The 19,863-nt window shown below is 37.2% G+C and overlaps 1 protein-coding gene across 6 annotated transcripts in view; it reads right to left on the minus strand.

The window, feature by feature from the left end:
- spef2 (sperm flagellar 2) overlaps positions 1-19,863 on the minus strand; it is a 146,964-nt gene that overhangs the window by 126,786 nt on the left and 315 nt on the right. For all 6 annotated transcript variants that reach the window (XR_007935141.1, XM_051928343.1, XM_051928342.1 and 3 more), the window contains exons 2-5: positions 11,832-11,934; positions 10,801-11,053; positions 7,540-7,710; positions 884-1,024 (exon numbers count right to left, since the gene is read on the minus strand). Coding sequence is in view for 5 of the 6 variants with exons in the window: in XM_051928343.1 (XP_051784303.1) it covers positions 884-1,024; positions 7,540-7,710; positions 10,801-11,053; positions 11,832-11,934 (668 nt within the window). In the remaining variant the exon portion in view is untranslated. The remainder of the gene's footprint in view (positions 1-883; positions 1,025-7,539; positions 7,711-10,800; positions 11,054-11,831; positions 11,935-19,863) is intronic.

The raw sequence follows: 19,863 nt of genomic DNA on the forward strand, positions 1-19,863 counted from the left end.
TGTGAACATCTCTGTCCAACAGTTTCAACTTTTGCAGCCAGGATATATTATATGGGTGGCTGCCCCAAACCTGTATCATGTTTCATGGTATTCTTTATCACAATATACAGTATATACACATATATATACACATATACACACAAAAAGAGACAGTACTGTGCAAATGTCTTAACTGAATATAAGAAAATATCTGCAGTATTTACTTTAATAAGTTCAGTCTACTCAACAAATCCCACAGACACCAATACAACATCATTACTTCCAGTGGCTGCAACAGTATTTGTAAATTGAATTTCCATTTTCCCATAAATGATTTCACTAATTCAAAATCTAAATACAGTAGATGTAAGAAAGGAAGCAATGAAAATAACAATCTTTGACTTATAATGTGGATGAGTTTCTTGTCATACAACATGCTCGCGATCTGCTTCTCCTGCCTCCTGGGATTATTAAAGCAGTCTGCTGAAGACACGTTGATATACTTGCACTTGTAAAAGTAGGCCATTGTGTTTAAAAACATTTCTGGATATGTAATGCTGATATGCAACACATTGTTAAAAGCACAGTAAATCTATAATATTTTAGATCACTTCCAAAATTAATCTAGAGAAAAAACACATATCCTTAAAAATGTAAGAAGTATTCATAAAAATCATTCAGGGCATTTCTGTAGTCACTGATGAGCATTAAAGTGAAGAAATATGTCAAAAGAGTAACCAGGTTAGTATATAAAAATGAAAGTAGACTGCCATGATGGCAACAACCACTCTGGAGCCAGAAGAATATTACACAAACATCACATGAAATGTAAACTGCACATAATATGCAAAACCTGTTTTAAGTTTTCATGAGTTGCTTTAGTGTTTTCTGTAACAATACTAACCTGAACTTCTAATTGCTTCTTCTGTTTCTTCCGTGCTTCAATAGCTTCCAAAGTGCGATTCGGAGGAGGTTTGGGAATCTGCACAATTGCTGCCTGTATCCTTGCCATAATTTCACCTTGTTTTTTCTTGGCTAAACGATGCTAAGAATAGAAATTCAGATAATAGAAAAACATTTAAAAGAATTACTTTGTAGCATGCAGTAAAGGATGTGTATATAAGTTTATGCTTAATGCAAAAATCTTGTACTGTTGTTCTCTAAAATGCCTTGCTGTTACTTTTCAGAAAAGCCTGTTAGGAGTGAGGAAGAAGTGATTGTTAGCTTAAATTTTTTTGGTTTTGTGAAAGTTTTATCCCCAGACTAATTGATGTTCCTTTGTTATGGGGAAATAGCCCACACCATGCAGCAGTCAACTTAAACCGCCATCCTTAACCATCCTGATGCATTTACAGGTGCATTTGACAATACACTTGATTCACAGACACCTATTCCAGAGGGTGTGCCTCTTGAGTATACTGCAGCTAGTCAGGCTCCAACTACACATAACTGTGTCCAGAATAAGCACATTTGAAAATTAGGGAATGGAAACATGCTTTCTTGGGAGTCAGCAGAAAATATATCTGCCATAATTGTGTGGACTTACAGTACCCAGATATGACATTTGGTACATTTTTACTGTAACAGTTCTTTAAGGGCATCAGGGTGTTGTAAGGACGACACAGTATAAGAAGGGTTAATGCTGCTCCCTCATATCTCCAGACCAAGGTCCGAAATATGGCAGGCTTCAATATCCACTGAATAGCCCATTGGTTCCTCTGAAAGACTCAAAATCAAACGTGTGGTCCCTGAAAATAAGTTTTAAAAGTATATTATGGTGTTCTAAATCACTAATTACTCATTATTGAGTTTATGAGAAAATAGGCTCAAATATGAATTCAGAAAAAGATCATTGTTAGGGTTTTTTGGTTTTACTTTAGCCTAGTTTACCTTTAAATGGTGCTGCTTCAGCCCTTTATGTTCTTAAGTAATTAGAACTACTGAACTGGTCTGTGGCAGGATGGCTTTAATGATGTTTTGTTTAGCCTAATTCCTCTCCAAAATGAAGAAAACAAAATTTTCCACTTGTAAAATCTGGATTTACTTAAAAAAATAAACATGGGAAATGTCCCAAATGAAGAAATTTTAATGGACTATTTAACAGCTGTTGAAGAGAGCATCAGTACTGCCGTGGCAAGGGAATTGACAACTTCTATTCTCCTGCGTAGAAGTGTTTGTGTGTCATGAAAAGTGTTTGCTCTGTGATGTCGGTCAGAAACACAGTGATGCCTCATACTTCAAATGATTCTAACTTCAAAAGTTCCAGAGTTCGAATGCTAAATTTGAGAGAAATATGATCCGGAATTCAAACGATGCTTCTATGTTCAAACAGTGTGTGCAAAAAAAAAGCAACAGACAGCGGTTCCGCAGCAAACATTATCTGTTGTGTACAGTCTTAGCACACAAGCTGTTGCTGACATACACAGATAATCCCCTCCTCTGTTTTGCTTACCAAAGTCATCGGTCCTGTCCTGCCAGGGTACTGTGTGGCCTGCTAACTTGATAGCTGTATCCAAAATGAGGGAATGAAAGTCGGCTTCCTGAAACAAATTAAATTCTAAGTATGAGGCACCACTGTACATACTCTATTCAGAGTATTTTGTATAGTTAGAAGTGCAGCTTTTGATTTCTACTGGAAAATAACCTCAAAGTTAGTGATAATTGCCTCGCAGTAAGGAGACCTGGGTTCACATCCCGGGTCCTCCCTGCATGGAGTTTGCATGTTCTCCCCGTGTCTGCGTGGGTTTCCTCCGGGCGCTCCGGTTTCCTCCTACAGTCCAAAGACATGCAGGTTAGGTGGACTGGCGATTCTAAATTGGCCCTAGTGTGTGCTTGGTGTGTGGGTGTGTTTGTGTGTGTCCTGCGGTGGGTTGGCACCCTGCCCGGGATTGGTTCCTGCCTTGTGCCCTGTGTTGGCTGGGATTGGCTCCAGCAGACCCCCGTGACCCTGTGTTCAGATTCAGTGGGTTGGAAAATGGATGGATGGCTGCCACACTCTACTAACAGTGATGAAAACAAATAAGTCAGGTGTTTTGTGTGTGTGAAAAGGGATGAGGAGAGCAGCTGTCTTTTATTAGACATTTTTCAAAAACAGCTTTCTCGCAGTTGCTGCTATAAACACATATATGGAGGTTACTTAGTCGAGTTTCTTCTTTCCTAACACTTTTGTAAAGACCTCGATTCTACTAAATGGAAACATTTAAAAGAGCTTGGTTGCTGAAAAACAAATCTTTTTCTTTTCATCTTTCAATTAAGGATATATATATATATATATATATATATATATATATATATATATATATATATATATATATATATATATATATATATACTGTATGTAAAATTTGTAACTAAAGAAAATAAGTCATCTGGGAATTGTCATCTGGGGCTGAAGGAAGACCTGGCTCACCAAAATTGTATGATTCTTTGTATTGCCAAGTGAAAGCTAAAACGCCAGTGTCTCTTTGTCGGAGACACAAACTGGATTGCTCATTTCTTATTTAGCTGTGGTCCTTTCATGAGACAAGACGATGCTCTTATGAAGCTCACTGGTTATAAACTGGACTGAAGTAAATGACTGAAACTAAAAGACAGTTAGCAATTAGTTTGAAATAAGTGGTCCCTGGGGATAAATACACAGGGTTCAGCACAGACAGTGAGACAGACAAGAGGGTCCATACACAGTTGTATAGCCGTTTTTGACATTTCTTCTTATCTTCCATTTACAAAGGAATCTAACAGGTTAGCTGTAAATTTCATGTTAGGTGCATGTCATAGGTTATGTGATAACACAATACAATATCTGTCTAAAATGTGATGTGATATTTAAGATACTCATACCCCAAGTAATAAAATTTGATGTAGCTAATTACACATTCCACTGTACCATTTAAATTAGCCTGCTTTGTGTGATTGTGGGACATTGGTATGAGTGAGTGTGGATGTGCATGTGAGTGCTTGCCCTTAGATGGACCAAAGTAACTTCCAGGGCTGGCTCTTGCTTCAGCTGGATGCTGATAGGATAGGCTCTGATTTCCTGTGACTCTGTAAAGGTGAAGTAGTTTTAGTTAATGTACTGATAATGTTTTGATTTATTGCTTTTAATGATAATGTTTAATGATGTACTTGTTATCGCCAGAGGTACTTCTTAACAAAGAATTAATGTTTAATTAATGTGCTCTAAATGTTGCAAATTTACAAGTAAAAAATATTTGGTTATGGTGTTCTCAAAAGTAAATTATCTATAAGAATAAAGAATGCATTTAATCAGGAATATCAGTACAATAAGATGCCCTTCAAGTTTTTCTAAAAATAGACTTTCAGTGACACTGGCAGTGATGAGCTGACCACAACTAGATTCAATTTCAGTTCATATCAGTTTTTGCAAAAAGCATACACATTTGATTATGTGTCATTGAAACCCAAAGGCATTATATACAGATAATGTTTGGTAATGGCTGTGGTTTTCTGCACAGTTTCCTCTGTGAACCATCAAGAGCATTTGAGCAAGATCAATAGTGTGCACTGTGTTGCAGGAGGAAGGAGTAAGGCTGCAGCAGACTTCAGTTGTGCACATGCTACTGTCACCCAATGACTATTAAAGCTAACAGCAAAATGCTGAGGAATACCAACCCAATGTCAAAGCTAACTCTTCATTCAGAGTTTGTTCAAAGCAAGGCTCGGTATGCAGTTTGCATCATTCTGTTTTAAGTACCAAAAAAAAGCAATTCATGACCTTTGTGTGTTGCAGAAAGGTTGCTTCAGCTGTGCAGTTACAATATGTGTAAAAATTACATTCTTATACCAAGCTTTTCAATGTTGTTAAAGTGATGGTTACTTCACAAGAAAAAGTAGAAAGCTTATGAATAGACTAGATCGATTTTATCAAGATGCTATTAATTTAAAAATACAGGCAAGACATTAATAATGTTGCTGACAACTAGTACTGCTTGAAATTACTGACTTTTAATTTATTATGCACATATGACTGCAAAGCCTGCAAAGATTTCATACAAAGGTGGCTATTACTGTCCTGAGAGAGGAGGGCAAACTGGACCTAACCAGGACAGGAAAAGCAAGAGAAGGCCCAAATGCACACATGCATCCAAGTCTGCAGTTTGAAAAAGAAACACCTTACAGGTCCTCACTTATCTTCTTCCTTAAATGCACACCAAATACCAGTGCTATCTGCAACAGAGAAACAATGACTCCAGGATGCTGCCCATGATACATTGTTCCTGTCATTTGTCATCAAATGTCTGTGTTCTTTTGCCCATTTTTACTTTTTTATTTGCCAGTTTCAGATAGTTTTTTCTTTGAAACTCTGCCACTAAAGTCAACAACCCAGAATCATCTATTAAAATGTTGCAGATGACGGAGAAGGCTTCTTCTCTTTGGCCACCTCTTTCCATTGTAGATGACCATGAGCCGATTAATAAAGATGTGCAGAACAACCTGATAGCCCCAGACCTCGGTAGAAATAACAATGTACAGTATTTGAATAGAAATAAGTAACTGAAAACATTGGGATTACAAAATGTTTCATATGTTAACTCCACAGCAGTTTTACTGTTAGTTGCAACAAACTGGCCAGGAACAAGCGCAGGGTTTAATTTAATTAAAATTCAAGAAAATATTTGCTTAAATAGTTACTGAGTTCAGAGGCTGGTGAGTTTGAAATACAGTAGATCACCTTATGCATCTTTTTTTTCTGAGGAAAATAAAAAGTTTTGAATACAAGAAATTGTTAATGATTTCTCAGCATCCCATTAGTACAGGTCTGGGTTTGTTGTGTGTAGGGCTTTTAATATTTTCACTGCAGTTTTTATTATGATTAATAGTTAGTTTGAAGTGAACTGATCTGATCTATTTTAATTTGTGGCATTGTTATTATCATTTGTGTTATTTCAGATTGTTACTCCTTTTCAAGACTGTTGCCGTGTGGTTGATAGCAAATGCACCATGTTAAACCATCACATTCAACTAATTGTGTTTGGTTTTTGTAACCAAAAGAAGACACATTCACACTGAATCACTGTTCCTGTTTTTCTACTCATAACTGTCATGAAATAGGAGCTCCAAAGCATGTAATCTCAAACACTTCCAATAATCTCCAATCACTATGAAACTCCAGCTAGTAATAAGGGCAAGCACTGAATCTTTATAAAATAAAACATTTATTCTTCACAAGAAGGTATTTCAATCACAATGAATCTTCATGGAGCACAAAGGCAAAATTGAATTGCCTGTAACAAAGGCAATCAAAGTCAAAAAATCCCAATACAGAATCCAGATAGAGCGGTCAAAACACAAGAGTTCAAAATGCCAAAATATACAAAATGCACACAAATATACAAAAGTACTGCAAATAACTCACCGACTTCAGAGCACATTGATAATGAACTGTCAGGAACTGTGGGAGACCCTCCAGATTTATAGGGTGAAGGGCAGTTTCTAGCGGTGATTGGCAGGTGGCCCCACATCTTGGTGGACCTCCCACAAAACACACAGGACATAACAAAAGCAGCTGATATACATAGACAAAACTAAAAATAAAGAATGATGCACATCATCACCATAATACAATTAAAACTAAACAAAAGAAACATACAAAATAACTTTAAACCCCAGTTGGGAGGGGACCCTGGTTGAGACAAGACAATATGTGACACAAATCAGATTTTTTTGTAAAACTGATTAGGAAAAAAAAACGTACGAAATCCAAACTTTTCAGAAAGGATTTACATTACTCTCAAGACAACTGTTTTACATCCACACCCACATCAGTCCTGTCTCCTGTCCTTTGGGCCACTTGTTTATATATAAATAACACTGGCAGTAATAAATATGCATGAATAAACAGCCTTGATTTTTTGCTTCCTGTTTCTCCTCCTTGCCATCACAAGCTTAGGAATTAATAAATGTTCAGCACTGGAGTAAAGCAGCAACCAGATCTGTCTGAAAACATTGATTTGTTCATTTTGCGCATGTGGGGTATGCTCAGGCTAAACAACCAAACTCATATCAGATTTGGGTGAGTTGCAAAACTAGCTTGAGCAGTCATAAAAAAAATCAGATATAAGATACAAATCATAATAAAATCACCTAAAGCTGCAGAGCGAATGTAAGCTGTTTTATGTTCAACAACAGTCTCTAAAAAAACGTATGTGAGAAAATGCCAAATGTGGGAACATTAAATTGAAGCTCCATTGTAAATGCTTTTTTCAGGGAGGAGACCCCCTCTTCAGGTTATTTAAGGGGGGGGGGGTCAAAAAATTTGGGCTTCGATAGTGGACTTTACTGTTTTTGTGCTTATTCAGTATTTTACTGCTAAATTCAAAATTTTATATTGGATATGTCAGTGCTGAGCACATCAGATTTTTTACATTTGGAGTAGACTGTGAGTTCAAGATGAGGATTAAACTGGTAGTTTTGTGGTTTAATTACTTTATTAACAAAGCAGACAGAGAGTTAGAATAAAGTAATGGCATTCATATCAACCTTTCCAGCTTTATTTACAATTAATAGAGCGTTAGCCAGAGTAAAAATACATTGTCTTACCTTCTCTATGTCTTGTAATCGTAATTCTTCCTGAAGTTTTTTCATTTTTTTAACCTCTTCATAATGAACCTGGATAGCCTTTTCTTCAATGCCTTTCCCAATTGCCTTAAATCTCTCCGAAACTTCTTGAAGCTTGAGATCCGTTTCTCGAGGAACAATAGTTTTCAGACGCTAATAAAAAAAAATGAAATTTGGTTAGGTCTTTTAGCATTGTGCATTTTAATAAAAGGAAATTTTAGCTTGTCATTTTTTAAAAAGTAAGCCAAGGCTGACATTATGGCATGGCAATTTGAAATACTGCCTGGTGCTAAGCCTTTGCCCACATGTATTTGCAGTTGAATGTGCATGTTATGTTAATTGGTCACTTTTAGTAGACTTTGTATGACTATATGACTCGCTATATCCAAACCACTTCAGTCTGCTTTTCCTTATCACATAACTTAAGAATTTCTCTCAAAATTATACTTATCTGTGTTTTGTCTGCACATCACTCATTTCTAACTTTGTTTTTTATTTTATTGCTATTATCTGTACCTTACTCACATATACCATAAACTAATCACACAGCATGCTTAAACCTCTCATTTCAATGCCAGATAGTCGCCTTTTCAAAGACAGACTGACACTTTTAAGTCGAGTACAGCGTTTCATAAGTGTATGCTTTCTATGGCTACTGTATACTGTGTATGGAGTCCATCAGGAACACAGTAGATTCAAAATACCTTTGTATCCCAAAAGTGGGCTTTTATTCAACCATCATAAAAGTTCCAAATAGGAGTAATCATCAAAATGGCACAGATCAGAGAAGAAATTTTGGAAAAAAAGTGACCAGGAAATGATGAGAACAAAAAGGTCAGGCAACATCACTTAATTTCTGGAGAAGCTACTGTGCACAAATACAACACTAAACACTCATATCCCATTGAAGTGTGAGGACCTTGCTTATGCAGCTACAGAAACGTTAAATAACTTTTGGTTTGGGGTTCTGTACAACATAAAAGTAATTTCTTTATGATGGAGATACCCAGCTTCAAAATTAACTTGGAAGGTTAGGTACTCAAATATATCCCCTCCCAATTGGTGCCCAATCAACAGAATTCATTTGCACTTACTTCCAGAAAACTCTGTGCTAGAAAATCAACAAGAAAGACTCATTCCCACAGTGTGGTACTTTTGAATTAAAGTTCCACCTCTCCCCCTCATTTATTGGTCAAGAATCCTCTAAACAATTCAAAAACACTTGTTGTGGGAATGTGTCTAGCAAGTTTATATTTTGTGCTGAGTTTTCCAGAAGTAAGTAAATGATAGTATTTTAGCAAAAAATGGATGTGTTTTCCACATACTGAGAATGCAAAGGGATACTGGACATGTAGAATATGCAACACATGTTATGTGAGATTTTTTTTTCCCATGGATGTTTTTCATATCTTCATATCATTGTTCAGAGTTGGTCACCGTTGGATTCTACTCAGTTTAAATTTTTAGGTTCTTTCTCCACAAAAACATGAGTTTAAAAGTTTTCCTTGCCACCACTACAAATTGTATGGGGTAAGTAACACATACAAAATATAATTTTTGTGTGGAATATTCCTTTAAATGATGGAAGATTCACAAAAACAGTAAAACACAAATGGAAGGTCTACACCGGGATTAAAAAGACATGATCTATAAAAGTGTCAGAGTCAGTGTACAGTTCCTTCAGGGAAACACAGAACGACAACCCATAATAAATAAGATAGATATTCTTCCTGGAAATAAAATTAATAAATTTTAACTGGAAATAAAATTAACAAATAAATAAAAGCATGGCATTTCTGAAGAAAGCAAAACTTGCAAAACACAAGAAGGCAATCTTTTGCGGTCTTGTCTTTTCAACAAATCAATATTTCCTAGAAAAATGGACTCTAAAGATACCAGCTAATTAATTCCTGAGTGTGTTTAATGTAACAATGCCTACTTACGACAGGTTTCAATACACACAATAACCACAGGATGACAATTCTGGTAAAAAAGGAACAACAAATCTCATTTAAATTAAGACTTAAAAAAACATAACAATAGAATGAGGGCTACCTTGGTCCCTCTATTAGTCAATTACTGATACTTAACAAGACTTTAATAAATGCTTTGTTGGTCTTAAAAAGTACCAAGGACCACAGTTTACAACAGGACTACCTACAGTTCATCCTTAAGTCACTTACTACTCTCTAAAAAGGCCGTAACAAAATTTTCTTTGTGTCAGATAGCACTTAATGACTAAAGCCACTATTCTTAAGTGCTGCCAAAAACAAACACCTTACAGTCCTTGAAGCCAGGTCTTTCATTTTTTGCTTATCTCTAATGACTAAATTCAGTAATAGAACTTTTACTTCTCTGAGCTACTCAAAAGCACGTAAAAGCCTGTAGCTCCCCCTGTTGGTCCCTCTACTAATTAGAATTATGCACAATACAGATTCCTTTCGTGCAGTCTTTTCAGGAAGTAGATTACTCTGGGATAAATTAACAAGTACTGTAGCAGAAAGTAAAACTTACAGACTCCTTGTTATTTTGAAAAAAATAGGTGGATAGGACCTGCAAACCTTGTAAACCTGAATAGCCTGTTCTTCACAAAATTGTTTTTTTTAATGTTCTAATTCAACAAATGAATTACATATTTAAGAATCTTCCTAAATTTTTGTCTTATACATAAGTGCCTATTGTATCTGAGTATCTGTGATAGTGCAAAAGTAAACAAAATTATGACAGCTTTGCCCAGGTCTATGTGGAGCACAGAAGCACTTTCATTGTCTCATAAAACTTAAAGAGTCATCAAATATATTTGTTTAAAAAATCTATGCCCAAATTGTATAGTCATGTAATAAAAGTTACTCTGTATGACAACTAATCATTTACTGAATTTTTTCTTTTATTTCTTGTTTACTTTCTAAAGAACCTCATCATGATTTCTGTCCAATGTACCATATTAAATAAAGATTGGTTAAATGAGTGACTGATCAAAATGATGGCCTCCCTGTGTGGAGAGTGCTTTGAGTAGTAAGAAAAGCGCAATATAAATCCATCCATCCATCCATTTTCCAACCCGCTGAATCCGAACACAGGGTCACGTTGGTCTGCTGGAGCCAATCCCAGCCAACACAGGGCACAAGGCAGGAACCACTCCCGGGCAGGGTGCCAACCCACCGCAGGCGCAATATAAATGTAAAGATTTATCTTATTTATTTTTTATGGTTAACAGAGCAAATGATCCATCATTAACTGTACCTCTTTATAGATTTCACTTCCTATAGCCTGAAGCTTTGCTGGTGCTGCAGGGCGCATAGTTTCCATCGCAATTCCAGTCAATCCGGCTTTTTTTTTCTTTTGGAGTGCAATAAAAAGTTGATAAAGAAGCCTTGCTGCTATTCCACGTTGCTCCTTCATTATGGCTTCGGCAATATTTAAATCAAATGGAATTCCCAGTAAATGCAATGTCGGCTCTATGCGTGTAAAATTATTAAGTTTAGAATCAGGCATCCTGCAAAAATAAAAAATTGAGATTATGCCGAAAATAGGTTTATTTAAGTATTCTGTGATGCAGCTTAATTAAAAATGTACATATATATGTATATGCAAATTTATACAATTACACCTACAATATGTATATCTAAATAAACGTTATTATTAAATATAGTGTTCTTCATTTTTGTATATACACATATAACTTACGTATACATACATATATTGCTCTATAATTGTACTTAAAACATAAAAAGTTTTCATATGTGTATATATGAGCCCAATGCTGTATATATACACACACATATTGAAGGTTTCTGGGGGGTTTTCCCATAATGTTTCAGGAAATGAGAGCAGTGAACAAGTGCTATGGAAAAAGGGATAAGAAGTATATCAGGTAACCAGATACAAATTTCACTGTACTTTATTGTAGACTTGTCTCTGCTTCCTGGAAAAAAGGTTGAATAGTTTTTTCATCTCCTTCAGATCCCTCTTACTAGGGATAAGGAGTGTTTTCTATTAAATAAAATGGAGTTATATTATTTAACACATTCTTCCTTATCATGGTGCTAGCCAGTGGCGACATGTTGCATGTTGGTGAGCCTTGATGATATAAGTACAAATTTCACTGTTCTCTGTACATGTGACAATATTACTGTACTATATACACCATATATACAGAATATTATTTAAGGTGGTATAGTGGGCAACGTCATGGGTTTGAATCCAATGCCTGATGCTGTCAGTGCCATGTTTGCATGTATTTTACACACGTATTTAAAATTTAAATTGCTTACCTGCTGATTGAAAACTGATCAAAGTCAGGTTGGAGCTCATATTTGTGAAGTATCTCTCCAATCAGGTAGCCCGTTGAAAAATCTTTGGTAAACGAGTTTGATTCTATAAATAAAAAAGAAAAACAGAAATGTTTACATTGATTGCACAAACAAGTCCAAAATATATGTAAAAGTATCCCTCATATTTTGGGATGTATGAACCTGCACAGACATGAGGACAATGTGTGAACTTCACATAGACAACAACCACACATAAGATTGATGCTCAAGATGCCAAATCCATTGGGCAGCATCACTAACCACTTCACATTTTGCTGGGCTACAAAAAACTGACAATAGCACTAACACTTCTAGCAACAGAGAACTTCAAAATAAAACATTTCTTTCCTCTCGTAAGATATGCTGACTGTTGTTTTTATGCAAGATAAAGTCAGAAGCTTCGCCTGAGCTTGCTTGTTCCCATCTTCATATATAAAAGTACAAAGACTAATGCATTTTTGTAAATAATTCAATGGAGCAGAATAAAATAAAAACTCATCCCATAACAATACATGAAAATCACTTCAAGGTAATATATAAGTTAATAATGTTTAATTTCAAAATTTATTTAGCCAAACATATTCTGTCATCCAAAATGTTTGCAAAACTCGTGAGATAATATTTATCTTAAGTGCAGTTCAATGTGAGTGTTTCAAGGATGTCAAACTCAGACCCTGGAAGGCCTCAGTGGCTGCAGGATTTCATTCTGTCTCTGTTAGTAACCAGTTACTGCTGCTAGTCAGTCAGTCAGTCATTGTCCTGCTAATTCAATATAATACTTATGCCTTAATTGTGACAGCCTTGCTTAATTGTTTTTTTTCCTTAACTGGAAGAGATACAAAGCAAGCCAACAGAAGACCAACTAACACAGGGATCTCAAACCATTTTCACTCCAGCTTATTTCCTATTTAGCTTAGCTTTAGTGTTCTCATTCTACAACACCAGTCATTTCCAAAACTGATTTTCCATTTTCTAGGATCACCATCCAAATATTTTGTGGACCAGTGCAAATCAGTATTTTTTTTTCTTTTCATATACTGTATATTATTGAGACAATTATTGTATCAAAGGCACATATACAAGTGTGATCTATGCTATCCCTCGTTTTGCATGTCATTATTGATTGGCTACTCGTTAAAGAAGAAATGAAACAATTAAAATAGAAGTTAATTAAAACTAAAGCAACATAGTATGTGCCAATTATTATTAGCAATTGGTTAATAAAGGAGAAAGTGTCTGGAAAAAAAACCTGCAGTCAGTGCAGCCCTCCAGGAAATGAGTTAGACGTCCGTGTTGAGAGACGTTTCAATCAGTCACTCTCAGGCGGCATGATGAGGTTTGCCAAGATCAAAATTAAATAAGGAAACAAACAAAAATATCACTTCCCAAAAAAATAGGGACACGGAATCAGCAGGTGGGTATACGATGAAACTATAAATGCAGCAGCCTTATTTGGCCTGCTGCAGCTTTTTGTTTGATTTCTTCATAGACCAAAATTAAATTTTAAAATGTCAAATTGTATTTAACTGTGTCACTGTTTTAATATAATTAATTACACAAAATATAGTATTACAGGGGTGGCTTGGTGGCGCAGTGGGTAGCGCTGCTGCCTCGTAGTTGGGCGATCTGGCGACCTGGGTTCGCTTCCCGGGTCCTCCCTGCGTGGAGTTTGCATGTTCTCCCCATGTCTGTGCGGGTTTCCTCCGGGCGCTCCAGTTTCCTCCCACAGTCCAAAGACATGCAGGTTAGGTGGATTGGCGATTCTAAATTGTCCCTAGTGTGTGCTTGGTGTGTGGGGGTGTGTGTGTGTGTATCCTGCGGTGGGTTGGCACCCTGCCTGGGATTGGTTCCTGCCTTGTGCCCTGTGTTGGCTGGGATTGGCTCCAGCAGACCCCCGTGACCCTGTGTTCGGATTCAGCGGGTTGGAAAAAATATATGCAAAATCATTTTAAAAAATCATTTTGAAACACTGCAAATAAATCATGCTTTTCAGTAAAGGGCCAAATGCTCAATTAAAAATAAAAACTTGAAGAGTTCATTTAAGCATGTAAATAACAAAGCATAACATTCCATCCATCCATCCATCCACTTTCCAACCCGCTGAATCCGAACACAGGGTCACGGGGGTGTGCTGGAGCCAATCCCATAACATTCCCAGTCTGCTTAATCCAATTCAGAGTCATGAAAGGTGGAGCCCATCCAAACTGCACTGGATGCAGGGCATGAATCAAATGTGTAAACAGTGACACTTCAGTGTGTACGCCCCTTAGAACTGCCAACTTACCTCACTCAGGCAGAAGAAAACAAAAACAGACATGAGGAGAATGTGTAAACTTCACGTGGACAAGAAACAGACTCAAGAGTCGTGTACAGGAAGCCAGTTCCATGTGTTAAAATTGCAAACCACCGGCGGATGTGCCAGAAAATGTGTAAATAAACAAACTTAAAAGCATATAAAGTCACTCATTCATATTCCATGTGTCTTCTAGCTAAATAATTAAAGGTAATTGTAATAGTCATGTACAAGAGCCCTAATGCAAAGTAAATAAATAAAAGCAATAAATAAATAAATAGCAATCCTCTGCAATACAAATAGTTGAGAAATACAAAAGGCCAGCAAATTTTAAAAGGATGAAGAAGAAATAGAGTCTTATCAAGCTTAACTGGCTCATTGTTTCTAGGCATCATGGTGAAATAGTGGGCAGCACCAACACATCACAAAGGCTTGCACCCCAGTTCAGTCTGCCACTTGGACAACTTTTATGTATCTATTATATGATGAAACACTAAGGTCTATGTGTGTGAACTGTCCCTTAGAGTGGTATACGATTGGTCAGAAACAGCATTTGTGGCCTGATGAGAGAGTCACCTTCAAACACCAGGAGCATAAAATTGGGCAGGAGACAAGAAAGGTGCCTTGAAAATAATGTCAAAATCAGACAAGTAGGCTTTACGAGAATGTGTCTGAGAAAGGGAGCACTGGTGAAGAGACATTCACACACACAAATACAGAGGAAAGATGCTGAAAGTACGTTTAGGGCAAGAGATAGCAAATACTTTTGTAATTATTTTATTACCTGTGCATTGTGGCTAGTTTAATATAAAGTTAACTTAACATGAATGTCTTTAAGGGAAGTGGAAAGAAAGCAGAATCAGCCATAAGAAAACAGAGGCAGAACATGACAGCTTCACATGGATAACAACCTAATAGAGAATGCTGTGCCTGTGATTCAGCGGCTTTAAACTGCTGTGCCACCCTGCCATCCAACAATAAAGCTACAACAATGACAAGAGTCCCTTTTCCCGTGCTTTTTCATAATATGTTACAATGTTGTTGTATTGTAATCTTTTTTTCAGGATGCTGTTTTGCGCTGGGGTGGCATAAAGGCAGAGAGTGCAGTACTGTTGCCTCACAGATCCAGCCAGAGTCCTGAATTCAAATCCAAACCCAGGCAGTTTTCCACATGGAGCTGCACATTCTCCCCACGTTTGCAGGGTTTGTTCTCTGAGCATTCTATCTTTCATCCAACATCCCAAAAGACATGATGGCTATATCACTCTTAAAAACAATGGTTCTAAAATGGCACTTAACTGAGTTGTGTAGTTCCTCAGAGGACCACTGCGTAACAAAGAACCATTTCATTCGGCAAAGGGTTCTTTCTTAGTACATGTGTTCATTGGATTCTGAAAAAGTTCTTAAAATGTGGAAAACACAGAAGCTTTTAATGTATAATAGTAGGCAACCTGGCAGGATACTGACAAATCAAGAAGACTTGGCAGTGTTACTGTATGCAGCAAGAATCATTTTAAAATCAGGAACTCATTGGTATTTCACAAATCTTTTAGCAACTATTCATTATGGAGCCTGTTACGGATCTAAATAACTTAAGGTTCCTTTGGGTTACCAAAAATGGTTTCCCTGAGGCATCACTATGAAGAGTCACTTTAGCATCTCTATTTTAAAGAGTGAAGTTTGACTAGATATTCTGGTTTGGCTCAAGGTGAGTTGCGAGTGTGTGCATACATGAATCTTGAAATGGACTGGCGCTATATCTGGGGCTGTGTTCTGCCTTGTGCCCATTGCTACCAGAATAAACACCAGGTCTCTTACAATCCCAATCTGGATTAAGTGGATTGGAGAATGTTATATTTTATGCTGTACAGTAATCCCTCCTCCATCGCGGGGGTTGCGTTCCAGAGCCACCCGCGAAATAAGAAAATCCGCGAAGTAGAAACCATATGTTTATATGGTTATTTTTATATTGTCATGCTTGGGTCACAGATTTGCGCAGAAACACAGGAGGTTGTAGAGAGACAGGAACGTTATTCAAACATTGCAAACAAACATTTGTCTCGTTTTCAAAAGTTTAAACTGTGCTCCATGACAAGACAGAGATGACAGTTCTGTCTCACAATTAAAAGAATGCTAACATATCTTCCTCTTCAAAGGAGTGCGCATCAGGAGCACAGACTCAGAAACAGAGAGGAAAGCAAATAAACCAATAGGGCTGTTTGGCTTTTAAGTATGCGAAGCACCGCGGCACAAAGCTGTTGAAGGCGGCAGCTCACACCCCCTCCTTCAGGAGCAGAGACAGAGAGAGAGAGAGAGAGACAGAGAAAAACAAACAATCAAAAATCAATACGTGCCCTTCGAGCTTTTAAGTATGCGAAGCACCGTGCAGCATGTCGCTTCACTAAGCAGCTGCACAGAAGGTAGCAACGTGAAGATAATCTTTCAGCATTTTTAGACGAGCGTCCGTATCGTCTAGGTGTGCGAACAGCCCCCCTGCTCACACCCCCTACGTCAGGATCAGAGAAAGAGAAAAGTAAGTTGGGTAGCTTCTCAGCCATCTGCCAATAGCGTCCCTTGTATGAAATCAACTGGGCAAGCCAGCTGAGGAAGCATGTACCAGAAATTAAAAGACCCATTGTCCTCAGAAATCCGCGAACCAGCAAAAAATCTGCGATATATATTTAAATATGCTTACATATAAAATCCGCGATAGAGTGAAGCCACGAAAGGTGAAGCGCGATATAGCGAGGGATCACTGTACAGGATAATTTTTTTTCATCATTTTCTTTCAACTTACTAAGTAACTTCTTGCAGACTGAAGTTTTTAGGTCATGTTAGACTGTATTAAGATGAACTGTTCCAATATATTTGATGCCAGAGTTTACATTAAAATAATATTGCACATTACAAATCCAACTGAGTGCTTAAAAAATGTGTGCCAAACAATCAAGAGAAGGAGACTCCTCTGCATTACAACACAGGCTGAAACCAATCTGTGACCAAGAAGTCACTACAGCATTAGTTTGACATTCCAGGTTAGCATGGGTTCAACGTACACTACAAAGCATTAATTTCATTAAAAAGCTTCATAAATAAAAACTAATATGGATTGTCCTAGTTCTACTTTATTCCTGGTACTGGTGGAGCAGCAGGGTGTCTATTTATTTATTTTACATTATTACAACAATTGCTTAGTAAGCCTCTGCTCGACATAGGCAGGTACAAAAATGTGCCAGTTCTACACTCAGTGAGCAAATTATTAGGCCCACTATACTAACACTCAGTATTCCCTCCTTTCACTCTCAAAACAGCCTCAATTCTTCATGGGATGGAGTCCACAAGATGTTGGAAACATTCCTTTGAGATTCTGGTCCATGTGGACAGGATAGCATCACACAATTTCTGCAGATTTATCTGCTGCACATTCATGTTGCGAATCCTCCATGCAATCAAATGCACTAGGTGTCCTACTGGATTCAGATCTGGTGACTGAGAAGGCCACTAAAGAACAGTGAACTCATTGCCATGTTCGTGAAAACAGTCTGAGATGACTTCACTACACTGTCATGCTAGAAGTAGCCATTAGAAGATGGGCAAATTGTAGCTATAATGGGATGTAAATGGTCAGCAACAATACTCACATAGGCCATGGTATCAAGCAATGATTGATTGGTATTAACAGGCCCAAAGTGTACCAAGAAAACATTCCCCACACTACTACACCAACATACCAGCCTGGACTATTGACACCAAACTCTGACCTATCATCTGTCGAGATTCAACAGACCAGGCTACAGACTTCTACTGTCCAGTTTTGGTGAGTCTGTGCCCACTGCAGCCTCAATGTTCTGTTCTTGGCTGACAGGAGTTAAACCTCACATGGCTCTTTGCTGTTGTAACCCAGCTACCTTATGGTGTAACATGTTGTGCATTCTGAGATGCTATTCTGCTCAGCATAGTTGTACAGAGTGGTGATCTGAGTTACTGTAGCCCTTCTGTCAACTCAAACTAGTCTGGCCTCTAGCTCTCCTCTGATGTCACTCTCTGGATTTTTTTTTATTTTTTGCACAATTCCAAGTAATCACTCTGTGAGAATCCCAAGAAATCAGCAATTACAGAAATACTCAAACCAGCCCACCTGGCACAGCAATTTTGCCACAGTCTACATCACTGTGATCACATATTTTTCTCATTTTAGTGTTTGATGTGAACATTAACTGAAGCTCCTGGCCTGTATGATTTTAGGCTTTGCGCTGCTGCCACTTTGCCTAATTAGATTATTGCATGGATAAGCAGGTGTGCAGTGTTCTTTATAATTTGCTCAAAAAGTGTACGTATGAGTATAATTATAGTACTGTAAATTAAACGAATAATTTGCTTAAAAATTAAGTTTCAGGTAATATGTCATCTGCAAAATGAGCTAAGGTATTTAAAATAAAGTAACGTGGCTGCTCACCGCCAACCCACAAAAAGAATATTAAAACTCCCAAAGATAGTTGTATCTTCATATTTCTGTTAGTGCACAGCTGACTGTGCTTACTTCTAAATTTGAAATGGTTAATCCGAATACAATAAAAAAATACTGCTCTTAACATTTAAAGCTCTCCACAACCTTGCTCCTCTCTATCTTATTGATCTCCTACAGACTTACATTCCCTCTCGTTCCCTCAGATCCTCATGTGCAATTTTACTTTCTGTACCACACATCAAACTCTGTTCAATGGGAGCATGGGCATTCTCTCGTTGTGCCCCTCAACTCTGGAATTCTCTTCCATCTTATATTCATCAGCTAGACTCAATAACATAGTTTAAAACTGCCCTCAAAGCATATCTTTTCAAACTGGCATACTAATTATGAGTTTTTCCACAGTTACAACCAGATACCTTTGATGTTCGTTACAACCTCTGTACCCATATTGTTATTTGATTTTACTGTCCTATTTGTTTTTATATTTTTATTAATGTTGTTTAATTTCATTGTAAGGTGATCACTGTTAAGAAAGGCGCCTATTAAATAAAATGTATAAATAATATATAAATAATCCAGTAACGATAACTATTATTATGAAGGGGGAGGGGAATATTGTGAATACAGTATCCATATTCAAATTTTGAGTAAAAATAAACCATATTTTATACCGTGGGGAAGACTCAAGGAAATAACATGTACCCCGAACAAGGAAGGCATCCTTGCCGGGAAGTATTCCAAACATGATCATCACCATAATCGCAGTATGATATAGCTACGATATCCATATTATCCTTTAATAACTTTATCCTCCTAAAAGAAAATATCTATATTTGAAAAAACAATACACAGTAAAGACATGTATAGCCTCAGGTCATCGCGACCTCTTTAATAGTCTAAGAAAGTTTAATTATGGATGAATGAATGAATGAATGACTGAGTTCATTAATTTTATGAAATCATTTTTGCAATACGAGGGCCCTGAAGTAAGTATACGAGGATCAAGAGACACAAGGCAGAAACCGCGGACCTCCCGATGGTAAAGTGGGCTTGACGTTCGACATTCGTTTGATAACTTCACCCCGGTTCGTAAAGTACAGACTTAAATTCAGTCAATACCGGGTAAGTAAGTAATTCTTTTAAATGGCACCGTAATAAACACGTAGGTATTTCTTTGCGATTGTAATGTTATGTAATACTCAAACAAATCTCTGAAACAGGTGTTGAGTAAA

This window comes from Erpetoichthys calabaricus, chromosome 5, assembly GCF_900747795.2.
Source record: "Erpetoichthys calabaricus chromosome 5, fErpCal1.3, whole genome shotgun sequence".
NCBI lineage: Eukaryota > Metazoa > Chordata > Cladistia > Polypteriformes > Polypteridae > Erpetoichthys > Erpetoichthys calabaricus.